Source organism: Strix uralensis, chromosome 12, assembly GCF_047716275.1.
Source record: "Strix uralensis isolate ZFMK-TIS-50842 chromosome 12, bStrUra1, whole genome shotgun sequence".
NCBI lineage: Eukaryota > Metazoa > Chordata > Aves > Strigiformes > Strigidae > Strix > Strix uralensis.
The window spans coordinates 25,227,288-25,242,576 of NC_133983.1; the positions used below are offsets into that span (position 1 = coordinate 25,227,288).

General features: G+C 46.1%; 1 protein-coding gene and 1 long non-coding RNA gene across 2 annotated transcripts; one reads left to right on the forward strand and one right to left on the reverse strand.

Moving 5' to 3' along the window:
- Positions 1-613: 613 nt before the first annotated feature.
- On the reverse strand, positions 614-3,168 carry LOC141948829 (uncharacterized). The gene is made up of 2 exons (XR_012630562.1): positions 2,937-3,168; positions 614-1,890 (listed from the first exon to the last, which is right to left on the reverse strand). It is a non-coding gene; the product is annotated as an uncharacterized LOC141948829 (long non-coding RNA).
- Positions 3,169-7,458: 4,290 nt separating this feature from the next.
- CHST4 (carbohydrate sulfotransferase 4) lies at positions 7,459-13,345 on the forward strand. Its single transcript, XM_074881554.1, has 2 exons — positions 7,459-7,633; positions 11,502-13,345. The coding sequence occupies exon 2, from the start codon at positions 11,518-11,520 to the stop codon at positions 12,652-12,654; it is 1,137 nt and encodes a 378-aa protein (XP_074737655.1). The 5' UTR covers positions 7,459-7,633; positions 11,502-11,517; the 3' UTR covers positions 12,655-13,345.
- The last annotated feature ends 1,944 nt before the right edge of the window (positions 13,346-15,289 follow it).

Below are 15,289 nucleotides of genomic sequence, written 5' to 3' on the forward strand. Positions count from 1 at the left end.
AGTTTGTCTGATGTGGATCAGTCTTCCCTGAAGCCTTGCTGGAGCAAACAGGTGCTGTCGATAGCTCTGAGTGACTTATTTCCAGGATGCCTGACAGAAGTAGTTGGTGCTAGCGCTGGGGCTTCTGCACTCAGTGTATTGTGTGGACTATGCATGCTTCAGCTCTGCTTATTGCTGTTCTTCCTCTCAACTCTAGACTAGCTGTTCTACTCCAAGCTTCAGTGCATGTGCAGATTTCTGGTTTTAGACAGCCTATGTATGTAACAAAAGCAGAAGCTGACCAGTGAAATTAATTCAAAAGATGAATAAATACATTTTTTTTCTTACTATTTTTCTCTTTTCTGTAATGTGTTGATAAAGTATTATGTAACCTCATTCTTAGAGCCTTATTTACATAAGATTCTTTCTTTCTCTCCTGTTTTCCCATTTTCCCATTCCCCCACCGCTTGAGATGTTGGAGTGCTATAGTACAATGAAGTCAATAAATGAGTTGCCATTGCATTATTTGTAAGAAGTGGGAACATGGTCCAGTAAGGTTCTTCCTGGGTTACAGATCCCTACTTCCTGCTATTGAACAGACAGCTCTAGGGCAGATCTGTCTTACTAGCCCAGCCATGGTAGAATACCTTTATTTGTCATTCTGTAAGAAAATGAAAAGGCAGATAAACAAAAATAAAATCAGTTAGTACACAGTTTGTTAGTAAGGAGAAAATAGTAATATTAACTCAAGCGATGGAAAAGTAGGTGATATTGGAGACCAGCCAGGAAATGGAATAATGTTAAGCAGATATGGCCAAGATGTTTGTTCAGTAACGCAAGGAATCGGCAGTAAGATAGAGGAACTACAACTCCTGATACTGGCCATGGAGTGGGGGGAACTTACAGACTGACATAGATAGGCAATCATGAATGGATCATTCGCATTCAAGGACGTGCATTGTTCACAAAGGGTAGAAACACAAGTAAAAGTCATGTGACAAGGGGTAAAAACCACAATTGCTTGTCTGAAAATCTCTCTGTAGAGAACTTAGAAGAAAGCATGATGGAAGGGGTCTTATTGGCCCTGTGCAATTACATACACAGATCTCCACGATACTAGAATAATAAATGCAGCGAGGAACTGTGTGATTATGGAAGACTTTCACTTTTTTCATGTAGAGCCCAGAAAACTAACATTACTACTAATAATAAGAATCAGTTGTTTCCTGATGTGATGGGGAGATTGTTCACTGAATTAGTGAGCTAATAAGAGTGACACTACTTCAAAATTGTTTTGGCAGGCAGTCGTCACCTTCTAGAAGAGGGTCATGGAAAATAACTTCCAATCATGTAAACATAAACCGGGTCAGTTTAAATTATGGAGAGAGAAACAAAGGTCAGGTGAAGTGAGGAGCACAAATACTAGGATGTGGATAAGGCTTGTAACTTTCCTGGACTGTAATGTATCTTTATGTTCATCTCTGTAGTCTGGAACAAGGGGAATAGTTGTTTCCACTCAGCAATGGTGATTTCATGGTACTTGCCAATGGATTGTGATCTACCTAAAAGCCTTCTGCTGGTCCAAACTGCTACACCCTCAGTAGCAACATACATTGGTTCCATTTTCTTTCTTTCTACAGAACTAGGGCAAAATTGTTCACTTAAAAGCTATGCTCTGTTGCCTGGAGGTTGAGCATGTTTCATTATGACTTTCCTGCTGCCTACCACGTATCACTCTGTAGTTCCTGATGGCTGCATTTATAGCTCATTTGTCTTCACTGCATACCGGAGTCCTCGAGTCTGTGTACATGTTTTGCAGTGGTTTGTTCCTTTCCCAAACTGTTCAGCTGTCCTCTTTGGATGCATCTCTCTAAGGCAAGATTCATTTCACTCAAGTTTTGCTGCTGCCATCTGAAATCACAAAATCGTGGAGTAATTTTGGTTGAAACGGACCTCTAGAGCCTTATGGTCCAACCCCCTAATTAAAACAGGGTCAACTAGAGCAGGGGCCTTGTCCAGATGAGTTTTGATATTTCCAAGAATGGAGATCCTACAGCCTGTCTAGTCTCCTGTTCCAGGGTTTGACCCTCATTGTGAAAAATTTTCTTTTTGTATTGAGTGTCTCATCCTGTGCACCTCTGAGATGCAGTCTCCCCTAAGAGAGGGGAAGGCAACCTTCTGCTGTCTGCGAACTTGTCGAGAGTGCACTCTGTCCTATTGCCCATGTCACTGATAAAGACATTAAACAGTATGTGCACAAAGATTTCTTTAATTTGGAAAGCTGTACCACCTCCACAGTGATATATAAATCCTGTCTTTAACAGAAGCATTACTTACCACTTCTGCTGCTTGTTTTTTGTGAAAACTATTATATTTTTATATTTCTGACACTTCATTTTGTGCAGGGGCACTCAGGAAACAAACATTTTCATTTGCTTTGATATTCTAGGCTCCACTGTTTCTTCTTTTCTAGTCCCTTTCCTTTCCCACAGTGAAAATGGAAAAAATAGTTTCTTCACCTGAAGAATATCTTTAACCTATTGCTATGCTTAACCTCAGGTTTTGTTTCCATACATGTAAAGGTTTTCACATGGAAATTCAGTTACCCGGTTTATCTAGAACATGTGTTTTGCAAATTTGCAGTTTCTAACTATTGGCTTTATGTGCTAATCATAATCTCTTCTTTGCTGTTGGTTTTAGCAATCCTTCTGCTCCAGTGTGTTTCATAGAGCATTTGCTGAATTACAGGAGAAAAGTTCCTTTCTTGTGAGAGTAACTTAGCTCTTTGTAAAATAACTGTTTATAGAGATACTGCAACTGCAAGCAGGGTGGGGGAGGGAGGGAGTTAACCACCATCCTTACTGTTGCCTACTACATCTTTGGGTCCTCCTGTGCCAATTCAGACAATCTGCCTATCTCAAACTGCTTCTAAACCAAAATGTAATTTTAAAACTTACCTCAAACACGAGGGAAAGGCCATAGCAACCAGAGTGCAGAAGCATGCCAGCCTGCCCTTGGAGAGAGGTCTCATAGGACATCATATCAGTCATTTGTCTCAACTTTCCTTGTTCTGGAAGCCACACGGGGCAAGATCTGCTCTGGCTCAGGAGGAATTTGCTCTGAATGGAATTTAGCGCAGACATTGCGCCTCTAGAGCTCCTATGTGTTCTGGAGCTCGCCTGACTACTGCATTTCCTTTCCATCCTCTATGAATGATGATTTCTAAAGCAACCAGAGGGACTGTATACAGCACCCCTGCCAAAAAAAAGCTCTTTCCAAAAGCCAGAGTTCTGCTCTGTTGCTTCATCTCTATGAAAGTGATGAGCAACTGACGTACGAACTTTTTTTTTTTTTTGAAGATTACTGTTTATTTTCTGCAAGGAGCAGGGTTTTCCCTGTGCATTTCAAAACACAAAAATGCAGCAGTATGCAAAATCCAGTGATCAGTAGGGGAGATCATGCACAGTCCTTGTGTGAGTGGTCACAGTGTAGCTTTCTGTCACAGTCAGTCCCGCAGAGCCATAAATTTACGTCTTTCCTTTACAGCTTTAGTGGTGCCAGCTAGAAAACACCCAAACTCCCAGTGCACAGTCACTGCACTGACTCTTACAGAGCTCCCTGATGTCATACCTTTGGGATGCAGGAAATGTGAACCATCCCATCACACTCCTCTTTCAGGTGTATTGTGACACCGGGAACTGTTCCCTCTAAATAAATATTAACAAACACATGAGAGAGACTTGTATTCTCCCGAATCTGTCTTTCTGCCAGGAAGGTAAGAACAAATGGCAGCGTTTCAGTCCTTGTGTTTGGGTCTAAATGTTTTTCAAAGGTCAAGGTTGTGATCTGAGTCAGGCAGGATGTTGCAAGACAGCAAACTTCCCTTCAAATTTTAGAAGACAATGACCCTCTCATCTCTGCCTGGAGTCCTGCCAGTGAAAGAACATTGCTGTCTCCAAAGGAGGGTGCTTTCAAGGGCAGGGTTCATGAGACAGATGAGTTGATGTACTGAGGAAGAGGGGAGAAGGATGCAGAACATATGAAGGCCTTTCATCAGTCTGAGTCCCCTTGTATGCTGCACAGGGTTGTGATCTATCTTGCATGTGACAGATGGCTCCAGGGTTAATATTCTTCCTCTGACTTAGTCGCGTGGGCTCCTTCTGCAATCAGTGGAGACGGAGACTTTCACATCATGATTCCCATGAGCTGCTTTAGATATCAACCTGGTATGAGTTGTGTTCTACAGGGCATATGAGAGCAGATACTAAAATCCTGTATAGCTTAAAGACTGTGAATAGGGAGAAATTACTCATTGTCTCTCTTGATTAAAAAAAATGGTGGTATTATCAAATACAGTCTTTATATGCCAGGCTCAAAACAGAGGGAAGTAGTTCTCACAACATGCAGCCAAACATATTCACATTGCCAGGGAATACTGTTGATGCTAAAAGTATCTGTGAGTCCAAATCAGGATCGGACAAGTGAATAGAAAAAAATCTAGGCGCTATGAAATCCGAAGACAAGCTTGATCTTGATTGAATTTAGGCAGCTTCAGTGCGGATGTCTACTCACAAGCATCAACCCCCACTCTTGTCACAGCCAACAGAAAGAAACAGGAACTTCTAAGGCATCACTCACTAGCTTATTTTGGACACCTGCATTCAGAGAGATGAATCATGTACTCCAGAGTCTGTTGCAGGCCAGGAGAGCACCTAGGGAGGAAACATCTTCTTGTTCTCTTCCCTGGGCATCTGCTCTTGATGATAGCAGGAGACAGGGCATGGGGTTGGTCAAACTTTTCAGCTGAGCTGGTTCCACTGCTCTAGGTATGCCTGTTTCTCTATCAGACTATCAAAGACATGCCCTCAGGGAGGGACTCTTCTCCAGTGTCAGCACTGAGGAGTAACCTCCAGTCTCTACCTCTGACATTACTCCTCAGTCTACTCCCGTTGCTGTTGCACTGGGTCAGGTGCGCTCTGTGTATGTGTGCTGGAAAGTACAGCACACATTGCTTCCTTCTTCAGGGTGTAAGAAATGGAAAGTCTGGCTGCATGGGCAGTTCACAGGGATCACTAGTCTCTGAGTCCCCAGAAAACACTTTTAATCCTGGAAAAAAGGTAGAAGGCAGAAACGTGATCAGCCATCGTGTGAGGTGGAAGCAAGGTATACAAGGCCAGGTGATATGGGGCTGACTGCCATGTGAATCCTAGAATGGTTTGGGTTGGAAGGGACCTTAAAGTTCATCTAGTTCCAACCCCTCTTGCCACGGGCAGGGACACCTTCCACTAGCCCAGGTTGCCCAAAGCCCCGTCCAACCTGGCCTTGAACCCTTCCAGGGAGGGGGCAGCCACAGCTTCTCTGGGCAACCTGTGCCAGGGCCTCACCACCCTCACAGGGAACAATTTCTTCCTTAGATCTGATCTAAATCTGCCTGCTGTCAGTTTAAAACCATGACCCCTCATCCTATTTGCGCCCCCCCCCCCCAATCAAGAGTCCCTCCCCCCTTTCCTGTAGCCCCTTTCAGTCCTGGGAGGCCGCTCTAAGATCTCCCTGGAGCCTTCTCTTCTCCAGCTGAACCCCCCAACTCTCTCAGCCTGTCCTCACAGGGGGGGGTGCTCCAGCCCTCCGAGAATCTTCGTGGCCTCCTCTGGCCCCACTTGAGCAGGTCCATGTCCTTCTGATGTTGGTGCCCCAGAGCTGGACCCAGCACTGCAGGGGGGTCTCCTGGGAGAATCCTCCTGCTCGCCCTGCTGCCCACACTGCTCTGGATGCAGCCCAGCACACGGGTGGCTTTTCTGGGCTGCGAGTGCACATTGCTGGCTCAGGTTCAGCTTCTTGTCAGCCAACATCCCCAAATCCTTCTCCTTGGGGCTGCTCTCAATCCACTCCTTGCCCAGCCTGGATTTGTGCTTGGGATTGCCCTGACCCATATGCTTCTGACCCACTTGCTTTGTAAAGCAAAGACACACAGGGAGAATAATATCTGTTGTTCAGGAGCCACAGATTCCTCCTTCACTTTCTACAACGTGCAGGTCTCGGGAAATGCCGTGTGCCAGAACTGGCCCTCCCAAGCCTTGTCTCCAAAGAAGAGTATATTCTCCTCCTCTCTGCAGCTGCTCATGCCACAAAGGCTGCCTTCTGGAAAGCTCAGCCAAGTAGTTAGAACTTGGGATCTGTGCAACTGAAAAAAATCTGCTCGGCTCTGTGAGTAGAGGACTGTACAGCAGTGTTCAGTGCTGTCATGAAGCCTGAATATCGGTGCCGAAGGATCAGCGTGTCTTGGGCAAATGACATACAGGTTGGAACAGGAGTTTTGATACACCTCTGTTTGTGCAGTTGTTGTTCAGGGAGGAATAAGTCTTCAGGAAGAGCCGCTCAAGTGGTGTGACCTTTACAAACCAGCTTTGTAACACTTCACGACATACAGGTAAACCCTTCCTACAGATGGTGTCAGTGCAGGGCATAGTAATACACAGCTGAAACCCAGGTTGCACAGAATACTGCATCGTTCTCTCTGCAGGGCCCTCCCTGGATCACTGCCAGCTTCTCACCTTGTTTCCCAGGCCCGGTTTACCAGGGCTTGACCATCTGTGTTTGCAATGCAGCAAGTGAAAGGGACCATGACCTGCCCTATTCAGGTTGTCCCTCCCGCTGGAAGGACCAGCCTTGCCCAGATTTTTTGCTTCTGCTGTCTCCTATACTCCACTTGCCTCAGAGCAGCTCACTGAGATCCCTGGGGACAGGGTACACCATCAAGAGAAGGTCCACACCTCCCCAGACGGTGTGACAGAAACAATGAGATCTGGAATAGGAATGATCCAAAGCCATTGCCTCTGCATGGTGGCAGAAAACCATGCGTTTCTCCTGAGCCCAGTGCTGTCCTGCTTCACCACCTCACCTGGCACAGCCCCACTGCAGCTCCAGCACCCTTGTGAATCATTAACAGCCCAGGTCCAGCTGTTCCTTTCACAGCTTCTCCTTTAGCACAATTTTCTTTCCCAGCCCTCAAATGTTTTACTCAAGCACAGCACAGACACAAAATTGTCAAAAAGACTTTATGTGAATCTGCATCTGCTGACGTGGCAAGCAGCCAGAGCAATGGTAGGCAGATAGGGCCTATCTCTGTGCTCCAGGTGAGCGAGCTGGTCCTTGCAACAAGGATTCCTGTTTGTCCATTGCTCTGATGCTCCACAGACACCCCTGTTCCTTCTTTTACAGCGAACAGTCTCATTTGGGGCTTACGATGGAACTTAACATAAAAGCACCTCTCACTATCCTTCATAAATTTCCTGGCCCCCCTTCTTTACTAGCAGTGTTTGGTGATTTGTGCCCCTGCAAGAAACTGCCATTCCCATGCTTTGTGGCTTAGTGCAGGGTGGAGTTTTCTAGTGTAAGGCCGGTCAAAGTAGGCGGGCACTGTAGTCGTAAACCTGGGACATACACAAATGAAGGGGTCAGCAGGGAGCAGGCACAGGTAGAGGTAAGAGCTGAGTACATGTGCGTGTGGGAGCCCGGAATGAAGACGGAGTGCCAGTACATGAACACACAGCTGTTGGTGTGGCTGCCTGGAGGAGTGTGTACCACAGCAGTGTACGTGTGTGAGGGCCACTTTGCTTGAATTGGGTCAGGTGGTGCTTCAAGAGGACTTGTTAAGGTGAGATTTTTCAACCATTTCTTGATATCTGGTGTGGATGCTCTGGCATCCAGAACTGCATTCACTGCTCATCATCAGCAGCCTGAACTGGGAGATAATTTTTGTAAAACACTGTAAACATAAATGCCAATAAATTCCTACATGATTTCTGTGCAGACAGAAGCTGTTGGTCTGGCTTAGAGGGTAGTTCCTGCTTCTCCAGACTGTCTTCTCAGTGCCCCTTCTCAGCATTTCCCACTAGTGACAGTCATGCCATCTGTTCTGCTCTGAATGGGCAGATGTTGCTTCTAATTCTGCTGAAGCTGATCAGGCCAAATTGAAGAAGAATTTGATAAAACTATTATCGACCATCAGTGCCATCCAAGACCAGTGTCTGGGGCTTCTCTGACACCAGATCCTCTTCGCTACGCTGCTGGCACTACAGCAGTGAGGGATCTGTACAGGTCTGGAGAGCTCCTCCACGCTTGCAGAGCACTCAGCCAGTCTGCATAGCATGAGGTATTTTGGGCTGTACTGTCATAACCCACCCCAGACATGCAAAGGTTCAACAAACCTGTACTCTGGAGACATGCCACCCACGCTCGGGGTGCGTTTTGGGGTATGTCTCCCTGAGACTGCTTGCTGCTTTCTGTAATGCTTTTTCTTTGCAAAGGATCAAGCTTTTTCCAAGGCCCTTGTGTGCTTCTGGAAAAGCTTAAAACTCTGTTCATTTTTTTGGAGACACTAGCTGCTCAGACAGGCAGATCCAAGTTCTTTGCTTTCTCATACGTGTGCTGTGGGACTCTAACATAGTGACACTGGATTGTCATATTTTTCAGTAGTTTCTGTTCCTCATGCTTAGTGCCTTGAGATTCTTCCCGTTCTTTCTGTTCTCGGCCTGGCTCATCTCTCTGCCAGCAGGCAGTAACAGTGTGCCTTTTCTTGTTCTGCAGCTGAGAATGTCTCAGTCATTCTGGGCTGATCTTTACTCTGCAGCTCTGTGAGGGCTTCATATTTCACTTTTCCAATATGAAATTAACTGAATCACTTGTGACTCTAGGTGTTTGCTGTAGGGAAAATGTGGTTAAGACCTTAGTTTAGAAACTTCCCAGCTGCCATGATCAAGAGATACAGTGGTGAAAAATTGTTATGTAACTAATATTTTTTTCATATTAGGAAATGTCTGATAGGACCTTTACTGCTTTTTGCTGCTCCTCTATTCCATTCCAAGTCACACACAACTCATTTCAGTTCTTCTCCCCTCCCTGTGGGACAGACTGGTCAGGGCAACAATCATCACTACTTCTCATATAAGAGTGAAGAAGCCGTTGAGGCTGTGGCCTCACGTGAGAACACTTCTACCAAGAGCAGTCACAGGGATGGTCTGCATACTCTGTGAAATGTCTAAAACATCCAGCTGTCCCACCCTGGTTGGATTCAAGATGAAAGTCACCCTTGCTTCCCCAAAAAACAGAATCCGTTCTCTTTGACCCATATTCAGGCTATTCACACACAGGTTTCCAGAGAAATAATTATTCCTGTGGTTTTAAATCTGCCTGGGTTCATGTCTGCTCAACAGAGTTTTTCTCAATTAAGAGCTGCTGGCTATAGTCCAGCAACTCTGTCAGGAGTTAGAATAACTATATTAATGGTGCCAGATGGAAGTGATATCATCAAAGTTCATTTGGAAGCGGGGACTTTTGGTAAACACTGCTGTATTCATTTGCAAGGAGGAAGCTGGTACATGACTTATTTTTGCAACAGTTGTTGCAGCTCTTCCTAGGCTTGGTCCATATGTCAACCTGAATCAGCTTCTTGTCAGACCTCAACACTACAGTCCATTTGTATGACCAAAAAAAATCAGTGGGCTTCTTGTCCAGGAGACCAGAGGCATGTGTTCCCTCACTAAATGCACAGCCCCATCCTTGCAAGACTTTACTAAAATAAAATTCATATTGTGGTAACACTTGCTGGCAACAACCAGGCTTACCCGTTGGGCTAGGTATTGTCCTGACTCTAAGAAAATATAATTGCTGCCTCATAAACACTAAACTCAAAGCAAGCGCACAGCAGGTAGATTAGCCAATTTATGCATATATGCTGGAGGGAAAGATGAGTGCTGTTTGTAGTTGGTTAGCAGCAGTGCCTGTACCTGGAAATTCAAACATCAGTGCTACAGGAACTGAAGTCATGGGAGGAGACACCTCCATGTAAATTAGTCTGAAAGCTTTGCTGCAGAGGGAAACTGAGGCAGGGCATAAGGAGGAGATTAGGGAAATTTTGACTGGGAACATTCATGCGTTACCATGGACCCAGAAGAGAACGTGGTAAGCACATGGTGTGGAAGCAGTGTCTGCACCGTGGCTTGTTGGGGCACACTTTGTACCTCTGCTGCTTTAGCAGGGAGGCAGCTGCTCTGCGTGGGCATGGCTGCCTGAATTCAGTTCAGACGTGGGCTGTACAAAAGCAGTGTTCAAAGCTGTAGGGACCTGGGCTCCAGTGCTGCTCTCTTCAGGAGGACTTCCCGCTTGCCCCGCAGCCCTGGAGGCCCTGCTCTCTCCGTCCTGTCTGGCTGTGGAAGCACCTGGAAGGACCGACCATGACTGAGAACCAGTAAGGTTTTTTAGTTTCAGTTCACCTTGGGAAATGTAAAGCAGTTGCACTGGCCAGAGATTCCAGTGTCCAGTGTAGCACAGCTCAACTGCCAGCCTGGCTCCTGGTGAGGGAGCACACCGTGCTGTGTGGACTCCTGTGCTACTGGAGCAGTCGTCCCCAGGCCACCCGTGTTCTGCAGGCACCCACCCGTGTTGGGCAGGCACAGCTGGGGAGGGGAGGAGAGCGCACAAGAGGGGAGCAGTTGGCAGAGCATGCTTTAATGTACTTTTTAAAAATCAGGTGAATCCCTTCTGCCTCAGATGCTATCCCTGATCATGTACTTCCTGCAGATTCCTGTGCCAGCAGGTACACAGGCTATGAGTTGTCCCCAGGCAGCACAATGGACATTTTCCTATAATGAAGTCATCCTCAACAGGTAGAATAGAGGTTTAGGGCAAGAAACAAGGTGCCACCTTTGGGTAGATCTTTGAGCTGGACTGATGTGTCGTACCTCTTCTCATAAAAGACCTATGGGATGAGTGGGATTGGAGGGAGGGGTAGCAGGAGACAGTCCTTAAAAAGGAGTTAGGCTAAGAAAGAGGTTAGTTGTAGGTAAGCCTGCCTAAACAAAGATGGATGAGATAAACCCTTTCTAGCAAAGTTGCCTATGATTGTGGAGGAGATACTGTTGTGCTTGGATTTGTTACAGTGCTAGATGACTTCCTTTGGTATGTGAGTTTTTGCCTGTGATAACAATAAATGTTTCCTGAAATTCCAAAAAGAATATAAGCAAAAGAAATGGAAATCTGATTGTGTTTTTACAGCATTCTGGTATAAAAATAACATGTAAACAGTGGTCAGAGCAGGAGTTTAAAAGTAACAATGTGGAACTGTTGAATTCTCCACAAAAACTGTTTGTTCCATCTTTCTTCCATTAAAAATTGCTGGGATCATGTCTGCAGGGATTGTTTACACTAAATACACGTTTGTGTGTACTGAATTATTTCAGTACACTGAACTAACTCTTAAACTTTGATAAAAGTGCCAACAATCTTTTCAGGGATCTTCTAAGACTGCATTAGAATGTCTTACTGACAAACAGTGTTCGTGTTACAGAAAACTTTCAGCCCTGCAGTATTTATGCACTCTCCAAAGACATCTGTTGTCACAGTATCACTGGTAGTGTGGCAGCTTTCCAAAACCCTGAGCCTGCAGAGGGATTGGCAGGAGCCTGATGCACCGCATCCTGCCTTCTTCATGATCCAGTGATGCTGAACTTCCTCTGTCTCTGCAGGTCCCTTGCAACTGTGATGAAGTCTAGAAAGGTGCAGCTGTTCCTGATTCTGGCAGTTCTGTCCTTCCTTCTGATCCACTTCCACTTCCTACCCTGCAGCAACAATGCCCCCATGGAAGAAAAACCTTCTCCGGTCCACATCCTCATTCTCTCCTCCTGGCGGTCAGGATCTTCCTTCACTGGACAAATCTTCAGCCAGCACCCCAGTGTCTTCTACCTGATGGAGCCCGCGTGGCATGTGTGGGTTACAATGTACCAGAACAGTGCCAAGGTCTTGCACATGGCAGTGCGGGACCTAGTAAGGTCGGTCTTTCTGTGTGACATGTCTGTATTTGATGCTTACATGTCTAGCCAGAAGAAAAAGTCTGATTTATTTCAGTGGGAGACAAGCCGAGCCTTGTGCTCCCCCCCTGCCTGTGACTCATTCAGTCGCAGTGACATAATCACTGCAGGCAATTGCAGAACAATCTGTGGCAAATACCCATTCAGCAAGGTGGAGGAGGCTTGTAAAACTTACAGCCATGTTGCCATCAAGGAGGTTCGGTTCTTTGACCTGAAAGTTCTCTACCCCCTTCTCACTGATCCATCCCTGAACCTCAAAATCATTCACTTGGTCCGTGATCCTCGGGCTGTGTTCAGGTCCCGAGAGAATACAATGGCAGACCTGAAACGTGACAGTAACATTGTCGTGGGGTCCCAGAGGACAAAGGGAGAAGTGGGGCCCTACAACACAATGCAAGTAATCTGCAAAAGCCACGTTGAGATTTACAAGGCAGGCAGGCAGGCCATTCCCAGCTTCCTGAAAGACCGCTACCTGCTGGTTCGCTATGAAGACATTGTCAGAGACCCGCTAGCAAGGGCTGCTCAGATGTACAGGTTTGCAGAACTCCATTTCACACCAGAACTCCAGAAGTGGGTGCACAACATCACCCATGGCAAAGAGCAAGGAGCACAGGCCTTTGAAATTGGGTCCAGAGATGCGCTAAGAGTATCCCAGGCCTGGAGGAAGACCCTTCCCTTCCAGAAAATAGAAAAAGTGCAAAATGTGTGCAAGGATGCAATGCACTTGCTGGGTTATCGGCTTCTTCAGTCTGAAGAAGAGCAAAAAAATATGTCGCTGGATCTTTTGTTTGCCGAGAACTCCTTTGAGTAACAAATTCTGGAGGCAGAAAAGCTGCTCTCTGCACCTACTTGCTGAAGGCTGCAGAGTAGAGAACTGTTTACAAGAGCGAAAAGAGAACAAAGGTGCAAGCATATGTGTGTAAGAGTGCATGCATGGGTGTGCTATGCAAGGACAAGTAACACAGGAACCCTGACTGCACTCACGAGAGCTTTCTCAGCAGCACAAGGTCACTCTCCAAGGCCCCTGGAGGCTCAGCCACAATGGAGGCTGAAGTAACCCAAGTCTGTTTTCCAAATGAAGTCCATGGTTTATGTGAAAGAGGAAGTGTGTGTGGACTGGAGCAAACAGAAAGGAGTGGGACCAGATAGCTCAAACACCTCACAGACCACAGCTAGTGAAACCACAGGGAGCAATTGCATTGCAAAGGAAGAGGAGTTATAAATGGAAGCTGAATAAAGAGAACATTATTTGTTGTGCTGCCACCCAGGATATTTAATGCCAGAAGAGACGCAGGGATAACCAGACATCAGTTTCTGGAAAGATCCTTTTTTCTGAATGGTTGAGTTTCAAGACGAGGTTTTCTCTTGCTCCATTCCTGTGCCTGGGCATCCAGCCTTGGTGGCAGTGGTGGGGAAATGTTTGTGTTCACTTACTGTATAATGGGAAAATGGAATAAACCAGCTATAGTTGAAAATAAAAACTCCTGGGTTTGCATATGGGCATACATTTCTGGGACTATATGAATCAATTTTTCAGCTGAAATAATTCTGTCTTCTAGCTTTCAAAACCAAGAATAGCTCTTCCCCTGGGAGTTCTCACAGTCCACATGTGTGACTGAGAAGAATTCATGCTAAGGTTGATACTGTAAAGACAAGGTAAGGATACAGATTCTGTTGGTATAAATACTGGAACTGGGAAGATGATAGGTTTATGGCAGTGGACTTAAGAAGCTGAGAGGAGAACAGGAAGTTACCCTATTAAACTATTTGGTGAGAGTATTTCCTGTTTTAGAGCACAGCAAAAGTGCATTTAATAGACTATGCCATTCTCCACCATGTCCACTGGAGATACCCTTCTCCCACCTCCAATGGGAATACGTAGCTCAAACCTGAACAGCAGCATTGTTTTTACCTCTTTTAACAGTGTTCCGTAAGACAAGGAGAAAAGCTTGTTACCAGACTTGGGGAGTGAAATGCCTACAAATACCTCCTTCCAAACATCTTATTTCCTATGTAAATTGCAGCTTCCTTTTAACATGCATCTGTTTAACGGTGCATTCAGATGTTGCTCCAGAGCTGGAATATTTCCACTACCCTGCAGACGGCAAGGCAGCTGTCCTAAGGTAGGATCACAAGCATAGACAAGGGATGAGGCTCCATTCTGAGACTGTGCATCCTTGGGAGAAGGTGATCGAGGCAAGGCTGGGCGTTGGAGGTGATCTGAGGAGCCTCCAGGCAGGATCAGGGTGTTCAGGGCCATGGGAAGCTGTGTTCCACTTCCCTTTCCACCAACACCACCCCCACACCCCCCATCCCCAGTTCACTGCTGCTCCTCCTGGTGCTCCCCTCCCTTCTCTGCCCTGGCTGCAGCCCCAAGGCCCCTTTCACTTTGTCTGTCAGCTGCCCCCCCTCATGCCAGTGAGGTGAGGAGGGCTCATATTAAACCTGCCAGAGGGCATGTGGTGCCCACTATAGAAAAATGGCAATGTCTACCTGGAGGACTAGACCTCATTTGCATGTTATTAAAAAGTTGCAATATCTTCTTAAAAAGAGAAACATATCCTGCTGAATTTTAAAATTAGGAGATATAGTGACTCTGTTCCTGTTTGAAGGTATATAGGCAAGAAAGTGTCCAGCCTCTAGCTACTGTGTGTGTGTTTGAAGGGTGACAGAGATGATTCAGTTTAACTGAATAGCAATCTCTGATAGTAGGAAGAAGGCTCTTCTGACAGGTTCACAGCAGCTGCGTGTGTTGGGGGGTTTTGTACCAGAGAGTGCTGATTCTGCTGAGGAAAGTAGGGAAAGTAACCTTCCAGACAGACACTGAGCAGTTATGTTGGTTAGCAAGAGAAAGTAGCTGCTAGCTGAAGAGTGGACCTGTGGAGTGAACCCATGAGCCATCCTCAGTTAACAGTCAGCTCTGAGACCACAAAGAGGAGGGAGAGCTTCCCAGCCCAGAAGCAGCTCTGTAGTTACCTTCACTGGGGTCCAGACCTTGTGTGTACCTTTGGGGTAAGAGACCATCCTGCAGCAGTTAGGAAGAGAGTTGCAGAGTGAATTATGCAACACTGAGTGGTGAGTAGGGGAGGTTATTTGCCCAGCAAGGTAGCTCTAGAAGCAGAATTGGTCAGCAGCAAGAGAGACAGTATAGGCAGGAGCCTTTCTTTCAATTTCTATTACATTCAGTGTTATTGATAATTATTTAGATTTCACAGGCTGGTGTTTTGTTGCAGCATTTCTCTTATCCATGAAATTCTGTTTCTTCAAATGCCGCTGTGTACACTCGTGCCTTGGCACGGGGTGGGTGGGCAGGGCAGACCTCAGCTTGTTACCCAGTCAGCAGGGTTTTCCTGGTTTCTGGGTGCAGGACTAGACAAATGATGGTGGTTCTGAAGGAGCCCTTTGAAATTGAACCCAGACATCTCTTACCACTAAACAGGGCCTAG